The sequence below is a fragment of the Crocodylus porosus genome, unplaced genomic scaffold (genome assembly GCF_001723895.1).
Source record: "Crocodylus porosus isolate Cpor-Errol unplaced genomic scaffold, CroPor_comp1, whole genome shotgun sequence".
In the NCBI taxonomy this organism is placed as follows: domain Eukaryota; kingdom Metazoa; phylum Chordata; order Crocodylia; family Crocodylidae; genus Crocodylus; species Crocodylus porosus.
The window spans coordinates 52665487-52678978 of NW_017728907.1; the positions used below are offsets into that span (position 1 = coordinate 52665487).

Here is a 13492-nt window from a genome sequence, read left to right on the forward strand (position 1 = left end):
AATGGGGCCTTGCAGCCAGCAGGTCAACCCCAGGTAAGCGAATGGGGCCTTGCAGCCACCAGGACAACCCTGGGCAGGGAATGGGGCCTGGCAGAGGTCCCCCATGGTCCCCTCCCCACTCCTCCAGCCCTCCTCCACCCCCTACTTACTGGCACTGAGTCTGGATCCAGCTCCCTGCAGCGATGAGCAGGGGCTGACCGAATCTCTGAAGCTCTCCAAATCTATTTGAAGCTATGAAACTATAATTTGGAGAACTTTGAAACAATTCAGCCCTTTTTATTGGTTTCCCAATTCGATTCAGATTCAGAGATTTGGCCGCTGAATTGGGCCGAATCTCCTCTGAATCAAAGCAGCACCCAAAGCTTTGTACAGCCCTAATGGTTAGATGTTATACAAATTAGACTCTGCTGAAGTTAAACAAACTACTTTCATCGCCACGAAGAGTTCTAGCCTAATTATTTGCTCCCCCTAGCAAAAGTCAGATTGTATATTTGAGGCTAGAAGCTTTAAACATTGTGGACCCAACTCTTGGAAAGAGAGTTGCAACAGATAAGACTGCAAAAAGTGACGATGAAGATTCAAAACCAACACAAATAAGTGACTGAAGAAAATTCCATATAAATACAAGGTTTTGCCCTGAAACGTAGAAAAGCAGGGCTGGAAAGGAACTCAGGAGGCCTTCCAGTCCAGTCCCCTGCTCGAGGCAGGATCATCCCTGAAGGTAATGATTACATCATTACTATGAAAAACACCTAGAAAATATGCTTATTTAATGACAAACTTTAAAGTATGAAGAGGGAATTATTTTGTTTTCTGTGCCTCACTATTGGGGGGGAGGGGAAGTGAGGCTGGAATTCAGACCGCTCTTTTGGGATCGAATTTAACACTTACTAACTAAAGCAAGTTTTTACCCAACCACCACCCCAAGTCTCTCCCCAGCTACCTCATTAGATTTAATGTGACTCAAGGAATTAAACATATTGCACACTGGTGGGTATTACAGTACATTTTCTTTAAAACTTAATGTTTTGAAAATGTTAATTTATTAGGAATTTTCTTTATTCCTTAATCTGCTAAAAAGTGGCACCATGTCAAAAGACTTTATACACCATTTCATTAATTTTCATACGCCTGCTGAGAACTTGCCTATTTCGGCACCAATGTTCAGACACTAATGGTCAACCCCTCACTAGTAGGGGGTTCAGAAATGTTTACAGAAGTATCAAATGACTGGTTAATGTTAAACATAAGTGAATATTAAATAGCTGTAGCTCATATTAAAACATTTCCCAGAAAAAGGATCTTTAGTTTGATACAACTACTTGAAATGATGCCTGCATTAAGACTTGACACATGACTGTCAGAATGACTAAACGTAAGCCTCGGTGCTGTATGTGTGTCAAGTCAACTCAATATTTTATAATAATCTAAACATATCCCTCAACTTTCTCATTTGTGTCAAATCCACAGATATGCTAACTCAGGCAATCAAGCAGCCACACTGAAGCCGCACACAGAAAACTGAACAAAACTGGCTGGCAAAAACTGGCTGGCAAGTGTGAAGAACAAAACAATACAACTGCAAGTGCTCAGAGGCTTCATCTTAATTTGTCACCCCTGTTCTCTCCCATCTCCATCCCATCCCCCAAGACAGGGACCATTGTTTTGTAGATCATTTAAATGGCAGACTAATGTCATCCAGTTGTTCAGCCAACCTCTATTCCAGCCAAATTTATCATAGCAACTCTTGGACAGGAAACACATGCACAACACTCAGATCCTGAAGCTACAGCATTTTACAAATGCAAAACAATCTTTTCATTCAACACCCATTATAACAGCCAATTAAAAAAAAAACTCTTTAAAAAAGACAAATAAAAAGACTTCCAATTTTGAGGTCTCATATTCACTGCAACTTTAGTATCACTGCAATAAATGGAATTTCCTCTGCAACTTGGTAGCTTGGAAGATTTCAATTAACTTACTGGATTGAGACTTCATGGTTTTTGCCACAGAAAGAACACTGAACAAGAAGATTAGCACAGGAGGAAAGACCCAGACAAGGTCTTGACTTCCATCAGCGTAACAAGAATACAATGAATACTGTAGCGACACTTGGGAATTTCATCAGGTAACACGGTGTGTGTCTCCACTTTACTAGACCGATCACAGCTGCTAACTAGGAACGGTGGAGTAGTTTGCAGCACAAGAGGAGGGGCGGAGAGGTTACATTCCACTGTGTTCAACAAACTAAGACACAGAATTACAAGTTCCATTTAAAGAAACAGATTATGTCAGGAGATTAAAATCTGTTCTAGTATTTATCCTGTAAAGCAGAGGTGTCAAATGCACAGCCCATGAGCTGTCAGCCATGTAATTCTGCCCCTGCGGCTCATAGAGGGATGAAAAATTCAAGGACAGGGCTCACTGCTGAAATCTGGGGCACAGTACCCCGCTGTGGAGGGGGCTGCATGATGGCTATGTTACCACCTGTGTTAATGCCCACCCCATTCCTGCCACCGCATCCAGATCTGACCACGGAGAGCCCCACAGTCTGGATCCAGCACAGGGCAAGGTGAGTTTGACACCCCTGCTCCAGAGCGAGTACTGAGTGGAGAATGTGTGGGCCCTTCTATTCTAACATAAGACATGGAAATCAGCTTCATGTTGGCCTCTTCCTTTCTCCCCTTTTGATTGCAGTTATCCCTTGCGAGTTTTTGTCCTTTCCATTCACTTCCACTGGCATAAATTTATGCTGTTTCAAACAGCCTACTCCTCCACTCCTGCTTCTCCTAGTTAGCAAAGTAAATGAGCAAGACTATCATCCACCTAGAAAGGGAGAAGAAAGCAATCCAAAAACATTAATACTTTAGTTTCTTCCACCCATCTGAATGGAAGGATAGCTCGTAGACACTGTGTGAAGCTGTGACAGATTAAATACTAGTGTGCTCAGGCCCATCTCATTCTGAAAGTGCGTATTTCAGAAATGACCCAAGTCTTCATAGTAAAACCCTCTCCATCCTTTCCTCACCCAAGCTCTTCTGTGGCACTATAATTACATATAAAGAAGGGACTGGATGCATTTTATTATTTTGGTCAACCTTTCAGTGTCTGCATTCTTCTGGCCCACTCTGGTTCACAATACTGTAGTGGACTGTTTAAGCACAGCAGTATATCAAGATGGACTCGATATAATTAAATACAGAGATAAACTGGGGGGGGAGGAGAGAATAACCCATAATTAGCCAAAAATAAAAAAAATGTATTTCAAAGCTTCAACATTTCTAGCGGCAGCCTCTTTTCAAATGTTGCACAGGTTTACAGAAACAGAATGAAACAGCTAATATGGGGAGGCAGGGAGACTACCGAGGCAACTTCTCTCCCTCTTTTTTATTGTTTTGCTGCTTGGTTAAAGCGTTTCAAGGGAAATATTTCTCTCAGCTTCCCCTACACTATTCCACAGCCAAGTACATCTCAGTTTCAGGAAGTTGTTCTTGATATTCAGCCTAGTTTCCCCTGGCAAATTTCATCCAGTTAAAACTAACAGGGCCCCCTTTTATTCCTCTTTGTCCTTTACATATTTTTACAGTTTTCTCTGGTCCTTTATCAAGATCATGCTTTTTAAATATTTGAATTTCTCTTATAGTTCTTCACTATATATTTCTTCAATTTGTCATAATTGTTCAGGTTCAGCACTTGAGTGCAAAACCACAATATTTAAAAGTATGCCAGCACCGCATGTTACTCCATGCCCCAAAACATGCAACAAAAAAATTGACTGGTTTTTATCACTGATGTATCATTAACTCCTATCTAGTTGCCGCCCACCATCACCTCAAGGGCTTTGTCTACAATAGAAAAATTTGTATGGCTTTTTTGCACCAATTAACCCCTATAGCAGTAACAAGGGATCATAAACTATAACCAGGGGGAGGCATTTTCTTCTCTCCCATCCCCTGAAATGTTTAACCCTGCACAGACAAAGTAAGTATTTGTTTTCCAGAACTTTTTCCTCTTCAATCTAATATCGCTCTAAAAGTTTCACTGAAATTTTCCAAGATTTCATTTTCGTTGGGGTCTTTTCATCTCTCTCATAATTATGCTATCTGCAAAACACTAAAATAAAGTTTTCCAGTGGACTCCTCTTGTAGGCCAGAGAGTTTTCCCAACAGCAAACAAAAATAAAAACTTTGTTCTGAACAAAATGTCCTATACCCTAGAACACTGAGTGAACACACACACATTTAATATGCGCCCTTTTACTGTACTTCACTAACAGCTCAACTGTATACTCACTGAAATAGTTGAGATTTAAGATATTTTATGCTGTGCATGGATATTCTTCATCATCTGAAAGTAAACAAAGATTTGATTTCTGTTTTCCAATGTTTTACAACCCCCCATCATCCAAGCCGAACCGTCAGGCTTGCCATCAGTGAAAAGATGAACTAGACATTCCTTAATACTGGCATCAACATTAAACATTTTTTATAAATCATTTTTAATAGAGGTGCACCAATATATCGGTCCATACCAGATCGGGGCCAATAAGGGGAAAATGAACATTATCAGCAATCAGCTTTTTTTGACCAGTGTAGTTGATAATGTCACCAAGATATGCTGTGTGCATATGTGCAGCCACAGCATGCACGGGGCCAGGAATGCAGCCTGGCAGTTTGGAGAACAGCATCTGGTTGGCAAGTCGGGGGAAGGGGTGGAAAAAGGCGGGGGGGGTGGAGATTGAAGCCCCCTTGTGAGGAAAGGAGTGGGACAGGTACTACCCAGCCAGGGTGGTGAATTTGACCCCGGTGGCAGCAGGACAGAGCCACAGGTAGCTTGTCTGGGGGCATGGGGAGGTGGCTCCCCACCACAGCAAGGGAGGTTTGGGGGCATGTGCCCCCCTCCCCTGATTTGTGCGCCAGGGAAAGGGTGGGCTGCCCACTGCTGACTCAGGGCTGGGGACTGCGCCAGGCTGTACTCAGGGCAGGCGGGCAGCATCCCTTGGAGAGCTGTAGCCCACCTCCCAGCACTGCTGCCAACACCCTGAGTGCAGCCCCAGCCCAGCCCTCCTGCCGGGAAGAGGCTGGGGCAGCTTCCGGCCCTGAGCCTGTAGTGGACAGCCAGACTCCACCCTGCACACAAATCCAGGGGGCACATGCCTCCCGTGCCTCCCCCAGGGGTGCACGCAGTGGCAGGGAGCCAACCCCGCCATGCCTCCTAAACGAGCTTTGCCCCACTCCCAGGGTCCCATGCACTGGCCTGGCTGGGACGTGTCTGCCCCATCTCACTCCCTCTCTTACCATAGGGGGGGGCCTCAATCTGCCCCCCCCCACATCCCTTCCTTCCCCCACACCCTTTTGCCCCCACTACAGACTTGCTGGCCAGACGCTGCTCACCAGGCTGCATATTGGCTATTGGATCAGTATTGGCCGATGTGGCTGGTAAATAATCGGCTATCAGTACCAGACAAAAAATCTTTATTGGTGCACCCCTAATTTTTAGTATTTTTATTTTCAGGGATTAAAAAGCAGTGTTCCTCCACCTTGCTAAATGCTGAAGGAGATACCACTCTACCTTGACTGATTAAATAACTTACTTTAGCATTTGTTCTCCTGCTCCGATCTATTAGCAGTGATTATTCTACCCACCAGAATTAACAAGATAAAACACACCACACACACTTAAATACTTCCTCCAAGTCAAACAGGAAAGCAGTTTTACTGACAAAAGAACAAACACCCCCACAATTCTCCTTATTCACAAGTCATAATGTCTTACAGAAAACTGAATTTTGTCACTGTGCCGATTTACTGAGGATGTGAAAAACCTGTCTGGGATTTATGCAGAAAAAGAGAGACTGGTTAGTTTTTATAATGGGTGTACATTACTGTACAGTTAAGCAATGAGTGGCATTGATATATCTTAAAATTATGTTTTCCAACAGTATAGGAAATGTTGTGAGAATTAGACATCCAGGTTAGAAACCAGCATGAATGCTCAACTTCATCCTCAAAGTATGCATATAATTACAGATGCAGTAATATGATATTTAAATTAACATTGAAATTTGCAATTAAAATGGGATATAAAAATTCATTACACCTTTTCTTCTAGTTCTCATATTTAGCACAAAACCCTTCCAAAAGACAAGCAAGTCTTCCATGTTATGAAGACTATTTAACAACTTCTGAAATTTTTCTGAAAAGTAACACTTTCAACTTTTCTCACATTTTTGCACTTTACTGGTCAAATCATCAGCTGCCACAAATGGTCAGCTTTGCTCTCACTCACACATACACAGAGCAGTACTTTTAAGTGCCCTATATCTGCTCTAAGTGAAGCACCAGTGGTTTAAAAACGCCCGTATCAAGACACACAAAAGAGGCCTATATCTAAAGAAGCGTGTACTCAGCAGTTTACAAAGATCATTAACATTTCTCACTTCAAAATTCAGACACAGTAACCGTGGTCTGGGTGGTTTAGTCAGGAATGATCCTGCCTTGAGCAGCAGGGCTGGACTAGTTAGATGACCTTGTGAGGTCCCTTCCAGCCCTACTTTCCTATGAGCCTTATGATGACCAAGTTTGGAAAGTTTATGCCAAAGAGTTAATCTTCGTATTTGATATAACCCAACTTGTGCTTAAAGAAGATGAAACAAGAACAGTTAATATTTTAATGCCTTTATTTTGGTTCCCTACCTGAAAGCAACAGAAGACGACATATCCAAAATCAGAAACTAACATGCTCTATACCAGTTGTTTCAACGTTTTTTTCATTTGCATATCCCTAAAAAAATTTGAATGGAAGTGCAGACCTCTGCAAACTTTGAATAGAGGTGCAGACCCCCTTGAATTGTAAGTGTAGGTTTTCACATACTTTTGATTGATCATAATCACCTTTCATGGATAGCTTAGACATAGTCTGGAGCCCCCAGGCGTCTGCAGACCACAGATCGAAAACCACTGCTCTACACCGAGTGCAACAGTTACACTCTATACATACAGCTAGCAATCAAAAGGGAAGTCACATTGAGGTGTTCTGGGACAGGTGCAGGAAGGAGAGGGTGTGTGACAAAGGGAAGATGTTAGTGTTGCATCAGAGAAGAGGAAGGAAGGAAAAATAAATTTAGGCATTTGAAACAGCACAGAGAGTTCTTCAGCTCCAAAGCAGTAGTTCAGGGCCCAACCAAGTCACTAGTGCTAACTGATGTCTTGTATTAAGAAGTGTCGCCTCAGTTCTTCCCACTCCGCTCAGTCCTGCTCATTTCAGCAGAGGCCAATAGAAGGGGGCACAGAACCCATCGAGCCCAGGGTTCAAGCACCGCCACTACCCCATGGCATTCCTACTGCGCAACTAGAGTCCTTACTGGAACTGTCAATTACGTGTCAAAAAAAATCCTCGATCTTGCACACACACATGCCTGCCTGAGTTCGTGAATGAGTCAATTTTATCTTGTACACCACTGAACAGCACATAGAGTAATATAATAAGAACAAAGTCTCTCTCCACACAGATTGCTGCATTTCTACATACTTGGACAATTAAGATAAAGAAAACCTAGATCAGGGCAGGCCTGACTCTCAGACATAGTCTATCTTATCACAAAGTGGTAAGATCATTTTGTTAAGCTTGTTATTTATGTATCTATTAACAAAGAACAAAAACTAAGCATAACTCTAAGTCTCTCTCACACCTTTAAAGAACTGATATTCCCTCCTGAATCCCAATCACTCAATACATGCATTTATAATGCTGTCTAAAGCATTAGTGCAAATCCACACACATACTAGGGATAGCGAGGAAATGCACTTTGGATCATGCTCCCCCAAAACGTAAAGGTTAGAAGGCATGTCAAATAGGTAGGCCACCAGTGTGCATATAAGCTACTTACACAGAGCCAACATTAATTCCAAAGTTTCATTTCACTCCAAAGTCACACAGAGTATTTTCAATGGAAACCCATGAATACGTTTTGCAGGAATGTTGTTGTTATTTCGAATTACCTTAATTCTGCAAGGCCCGTTACACACGCAAACTGAAATATGTTCTGTTCTCCAAAAGAATAAAACCCTAACGTGCAACCATTACTTTACCCCTAGGAAATTTTATTTGAATACTGTAGCTTCAGTTTATTAATGCCAAGGAAGACAAATATTTCCAAAAACTACAGCTGTCAAACCACTGGAGAGTACCCTAGTCTCAATCTGGGAACACCCAACTTCCTAGTTACGTTTGAGTATGATCTAATGTAACTGGAGGGGAAATCAGAACACACCAACACTTTAGACTGTACTTGAATAACTGTCTCTCTCACCCTCCCCGATCCCTATTCCTTGGTCTTGCAGCTAGCAGGCGGGTTATATATTTTGTCTTATTACCCTTTTGCAGAGGCCTGGTTTATGTTAGAGTTTTGTCAACATCTAGACACAGAGGGACCACAACCTGATAAAACCTCACATTTGTACTGGAGTTAAATTTCCTCCTCCAGCAACATAAACACCACCATGCCACCATATGGCAGCAAATGAAAAACAAGCATGGACAGGGCTGGCAGTCACACTTGCCTTTCACAGTGTGGTAAGTGACACTTGACACTCTTTCCTACCCCAAAGTTAATGATTTTGGGTGTGGTTTGTAAGGATTTTTTTCTCTGGTGGGTTGCCTACAGGTTTGTTTGCTCCATCACCAATTTTAAGCACCTGTTGTTGTTACTTCTAATGCCTTGATTACTGCAAACAGAAATACAATGCAAGTGCCAAAAAAATTGATAGCTGTTTCCATGCACAGTCACACTACTTCCTACCTGCCAAGCCTCTTTAAAACTAGATACTAGCATAAGTCATGATGCAACAGAGGCCTCTGGGCTTTACTTATCTCCTTTACTCCCAGCTGTCAGCCAGTGGTCGCTCCACCTGCTGCCGTACTGGATTCTCCCTCACAAACACCACACAGAACAAAGCAGACTGCAACTATAGTGCTGATGCTGGACTTGCTAAAGTCGAGCCTTGTTGTGAGACATTCCCTCCAGATTCAATAGCCATTCAGCACCTGCTGACTTGGGTATTGAGTTTCTGTTTGTTACTGTCCAGACTTCCAGTGTATGGCTACCCAAGTCAGGGAAACAAAGTGTAAGAGGCATCTCCCAGCATATAGGCAGCACCAAATCCAGGGGTGTACAGTAGTGCAGTTGCACTCATTTTGACTTCTACTTCACCCAACGTTTAAAACCAGTTTCCTGGCAGTGGCAGCAGCATTTCTATTCAGGCAGCAGAGAGGGAGTCCACTGATTTAACAGCTCATTATAATCTGCCTGATTCCTTCTCAGCTCTTCATTCCACAAGTGTTAACAACCGCCTATCTTTGTTTAAAGGTCTTACGATTCCACTAGGTTAAGCTATTACTTCTTCTGCAATTCTGCTGTCTGCTCCTAGTAATGTAGCACCTAGTTCACAGCCCTGCAGGCTGTTTTCAACTCTAGCCAAAAACATTAACTCAGGTGTGGAAATAACTTTCAACAAAGCATTGGACACACCCTCAAGATGCTCTGGAAGGCTTATGTTTGGTTTATGAATCTGAAAAAGATGCATGCTTAATTCTAATGACTGCAGAGTTTGAGCACATTTTGCCTAGTTGAGTTTTTAATACACAATATGGCAAATTACACATAGTAAATAATGCTCATTTCAATAAAGTTAGATTGATTTTTACTTCCATCTTAAACTGAAATACATTTCTCAAGCAAATCCCGGGACGTCATCTCAAGCAAATCGCATGACATCATTCTCCTGTTGTACCCGGCCTCGGTGAGGCCACAGCTGGAGTACTACGTCCAGTTTTGGGTTCCACAATTCAAAAAGGATGTGGAGAAGCTTGAGAGAGTGCAGGGGACAGCCACGTGCATGATCAAAGGACAGGAAAACAGACCTTATATTGAGAGGCTGAGAGCCATGGGACTCTTCAGCCTAGAAAAGCGCAGGCTCAGGGGTGATCTGGTGGCCACCTATACGTTTATCAGGGGTGCTCATCAGGATCTGAGGGAACATCTGTTCACCAAAGCACCCCAAGGGATCACAAAAGCAAATGGTCACAAACTCTGCCACGACCGATTCAGGCTGTAATACGGAAGAACATTTTTTTTAACTGTCTGAGCCCCCAAGGTTTGGAATAGACTGCCACCAGAGGCAGTTCAAGCACCTACTTTGAACACCTTCAAGACACATTTGGATGCTTAACTTGCTGGGATCATAGGATCCCTGCTGACTTCCTTCCCATGGGGCAGGGGGCTGGACTCAATCATCCTCTGGGGTCCCTTCCAACCTGAACGTCTATGAAATCTACGAAATATGGCCCTAGACTCCTAGCATATTAGTAAAGCTTCTAATTTCTTTTTACCTGGAGAAATAAATGTGTCTTGAGTTCCACCCCAGCTCCTCCAGGAACATGTTTTAATGTACCGGGCATGCCATTTGTGGCGCCACAAACCACACCTGCCTGCACATCTGGACTGGGCCAAACAGATTTTCCACAGAGCAGTAACAATCTAGGGTCCTCAGCTGCCACAATGCAACTGCCACCTACTTTCGGACCAGCAGAGCTGCCAGGTCAGTGATGGAGGACAAGAGCAACCTCAGCACATGGCGTGAGAAATGTTGGCTTCCATATACGAGTTCAGCTGCCACTGTTGACCATCCTGGAACTGCAATATATGCAAGTTTCCCCAAGCCCAGAAACAGCATTTAGTGATGTCCAGATGGCCTGCAGTTACTATCCATTTACTGAAAACACCATTCATTCCCTTCATCTGACCCATCTGCCTCCTTGCCAGACCAGTTCCAGGTCAGACAGAGCAAATATGAGAACCTTTCCAGGCCTAATTGGCAGGAAACACTCCATCACCTCTTTGGCATCCATGCTGCTGGCAGGGAAAAAAACATGTGGGACTGTAAGTATTCAAAAATGGTGAGGAAAATAAGGGGAAACAGACAGAATAGCACTGAGGGACAGGCGCTCTTAATTCCTCAGTAAAAAAATCAGCATCTCATAATGCAGCACACACACACACTCCTCCTTTTTCCTCTAAAGGCGCAAGGCCTTTGAGTTCAGCTATGCCAGAAACCAGGTTATTCTTTCACTCGCCCATCTTTAACATCTGAGATATTAAGTCACCATGTCAACAACTCTTCTGTCTCAATTTGTACCAGCTGAAACGTAACAAAAATTTTAAGAATTCAAAAAAAAAACCAAAACAGTCACTTATATACCATTTAGAAAGAGCCACCTCCAGAGCCTAAAGCCTCTTAGCGTCTCAATGGACATAAATTGCAAGTATCCGAACTCCGCTGTCGTTATCTTTTGCTTTTAGAAAAGAGAAACAAGCTGTTCCATAAGAGAAATGCACCGGGCGACCGCACTGAGCTGAGCAGCTCTCCCACAACGGCATGTACGAGCAAAGAAAAAGCTAGACAAGCTTGTTCCTCGAACGTAAGAATTGCCATTTACCTGGTCAGCCTATAGGTCCGTCCTACAGGTCCGTCTTGCCAAGTCTCGCAGGTCACAGAGACAGGCAGCGGATGCTGAAAGGCAGACTGAAGAGGGTCTGACCAGGTTTTTCCCCCCCACTGCTCCTCTCTCACTTGCAGCCACCACATTTAAAGTCTAGGATGCTCTAGTTCAGTGGCCTCGTGCCTCGCTCCCAAGCTCAACAGCTACCGATGCCCTTTTCCTCCAAAAAGGTGTCTGATCCCTCTCTGGACCCGGCTGCACCGTCAGCCTCCGCAACAACCGGAGCCAAGGAGTTACACATTTCCATTCCACTGCATGAAAAAATCACTTATTTTTGCTAGTTTTAAACTTCCTGCCTACTCGCCTCATTTTTCTGACCCCTCATTCTCCTACCCAGAGAGAGAGACAGAGTCAAATAATAAAATCCCTGCGTCCTTTCTCTCTGCCATTAAACCCTGACCATACGCCTCCTTTCTAAAGGGTACAAGCCAGGCCTTTTTAGCCTCTCCTAGGGAAGCCCCTCCACACTGCTGAGCATCCTCGCTGCCCTTCTCCAGGGCTCCTCGAGTGCTGGGGCTGTGGGGAGGCACCGTGCATTTGGAAAGGGGGTGTCACGACCCTTTTTATGTTGTTTGCAGCCCCCTTCTCGATAACAACTAACGTTTCCCTCGCGTTTCTCTCCATCGCTATCTGCTTTAGCAATCCTTTTTAAGACCAGGCTTCAAAGGTGCTCAGTCTTTCCGCCCTGAGGGACCGGGGCTTCACCCGCCCTGCGGGGAGGGAAGAGGGGGCTGAAGGAGATGAGGGGAGCGGGAAGGAGCCCTCTGGGTCGGCAGTTTGGCAGGGGAGCGGGAATGGCGGCGTTTCCCGAGCCCGGGGGCCGAGGCTGAAGGGTGCCGGCGCCCGGAGCCGCCCCTACCCCGAGCGAGGCGCGTTTCCCGGGGCTGTGGGGGCGCGGGAGCCGGACCGGGCCTGCGGGGAGAGGGGCGCGGGACCGGTACCTGCGTCAGGGAGAAGCGGGCGGCCATGCTGCTTCCATCACGCCCGGCCGGGCCACCCCGCCCCCTGACGACTTCCCGGCCCCGCCCAAGCCCCGCCCAAGCCCCGCCCCCGGATTTCATCGGCTTCGCCCGCATTCCGTCACGTGTCTCGTTCCCGCGCGTTCCTGGCCTTGCTCCAGCTGCGCGGTCCTAGTGCCGCCGCTTTGGGCCGCGGTGCCGTCTTCCAGCGTCCCCCTTCCAGGGGCTCGGATAGTGTTGGGGTACTAGGACTCCTCGGGCTTACACCGCCTCCTCCTGGGCAGGGTGCTCTTGCTTTACCCACCGCACACACTGGTTCCTGCAACCCGCGTCTTAAGTCGAAACGTTGTAACTAGAAACCCACTTCCCCGTAGGAAACAGCGTTATCAACGGGAGATTGGTTCCTGAACCCGGTCAGTGAAGTCTGATACTACATTCAAACAGGTTTATCTTAAACCGGTTTATGAGTGCTGAACTTCTGTTGCGTTGAGGGTTTAAACCGGTTCCAGGTCACGTCTGTCCCTAGCCTAAAAGAGAGGAACTGGGCCCTGAGACTTCTACCTGGCTAGTGTTTCACAGGCTGCTTGCCCCACCTCCGCAATACCTCTGCAACAGAAATAAAAAGAGCTCAAGAGCTATTTAATGGTATTTTTTAACACTATACTATTTTTCAGTCTGGTGTTTGTATAGAGTGAGGGATCACTTTGGACTAATTATCCTGTGCTTGAGTGGCATGACAGATCTGAAATGTGCTTTCAGGATGAGTGGCAATGTAGCAATTGAAGTATTTTTTTTAAGAGCTTGTGAGTAGGATAAGTCTGTTTTATTGACTTGCCTTTCAGCCAGAACAGCTGCAGAAAGAAGAAATTATTGAGAGAGGGAAGAATACAGAACACAAACAGGGTAGTTCTAACCAATTATTCACAATTTTGAATGCTGTCAGCTAGGACAGGAAACCCTCACTATTCACG

General features: G+C 44.8%; 1 protein-coding gene across 2 annotated transcripts in view; it reads right to left on the reverse strand.

Annotated features, from left to right (window-relative positions):
- EPS15 (epidermal growth factor receptor pathway substrate 15) overlaps positions 1-12562 on the reverse strand; it is a 107554-nt gene extending 94992 nt beyond the window's left edge. For both annotated transcript variants that reach the window (XM_019531407.1, XM_019531408.1), the window contains exon 1: positions 12504-12562. In XM_019531407.1, the coding sequence (XP_019386952.1) occupies positions 12504-12530 (27 nt within the window). In that variant the 5' untranslated portion in view covers positions 12531-12562. The remainder of the gene's footprint in view (positions 1-12503) is intronic.
- Between the last annotated feature and the right edge of the window lie 930 nt (positions 12563-13492).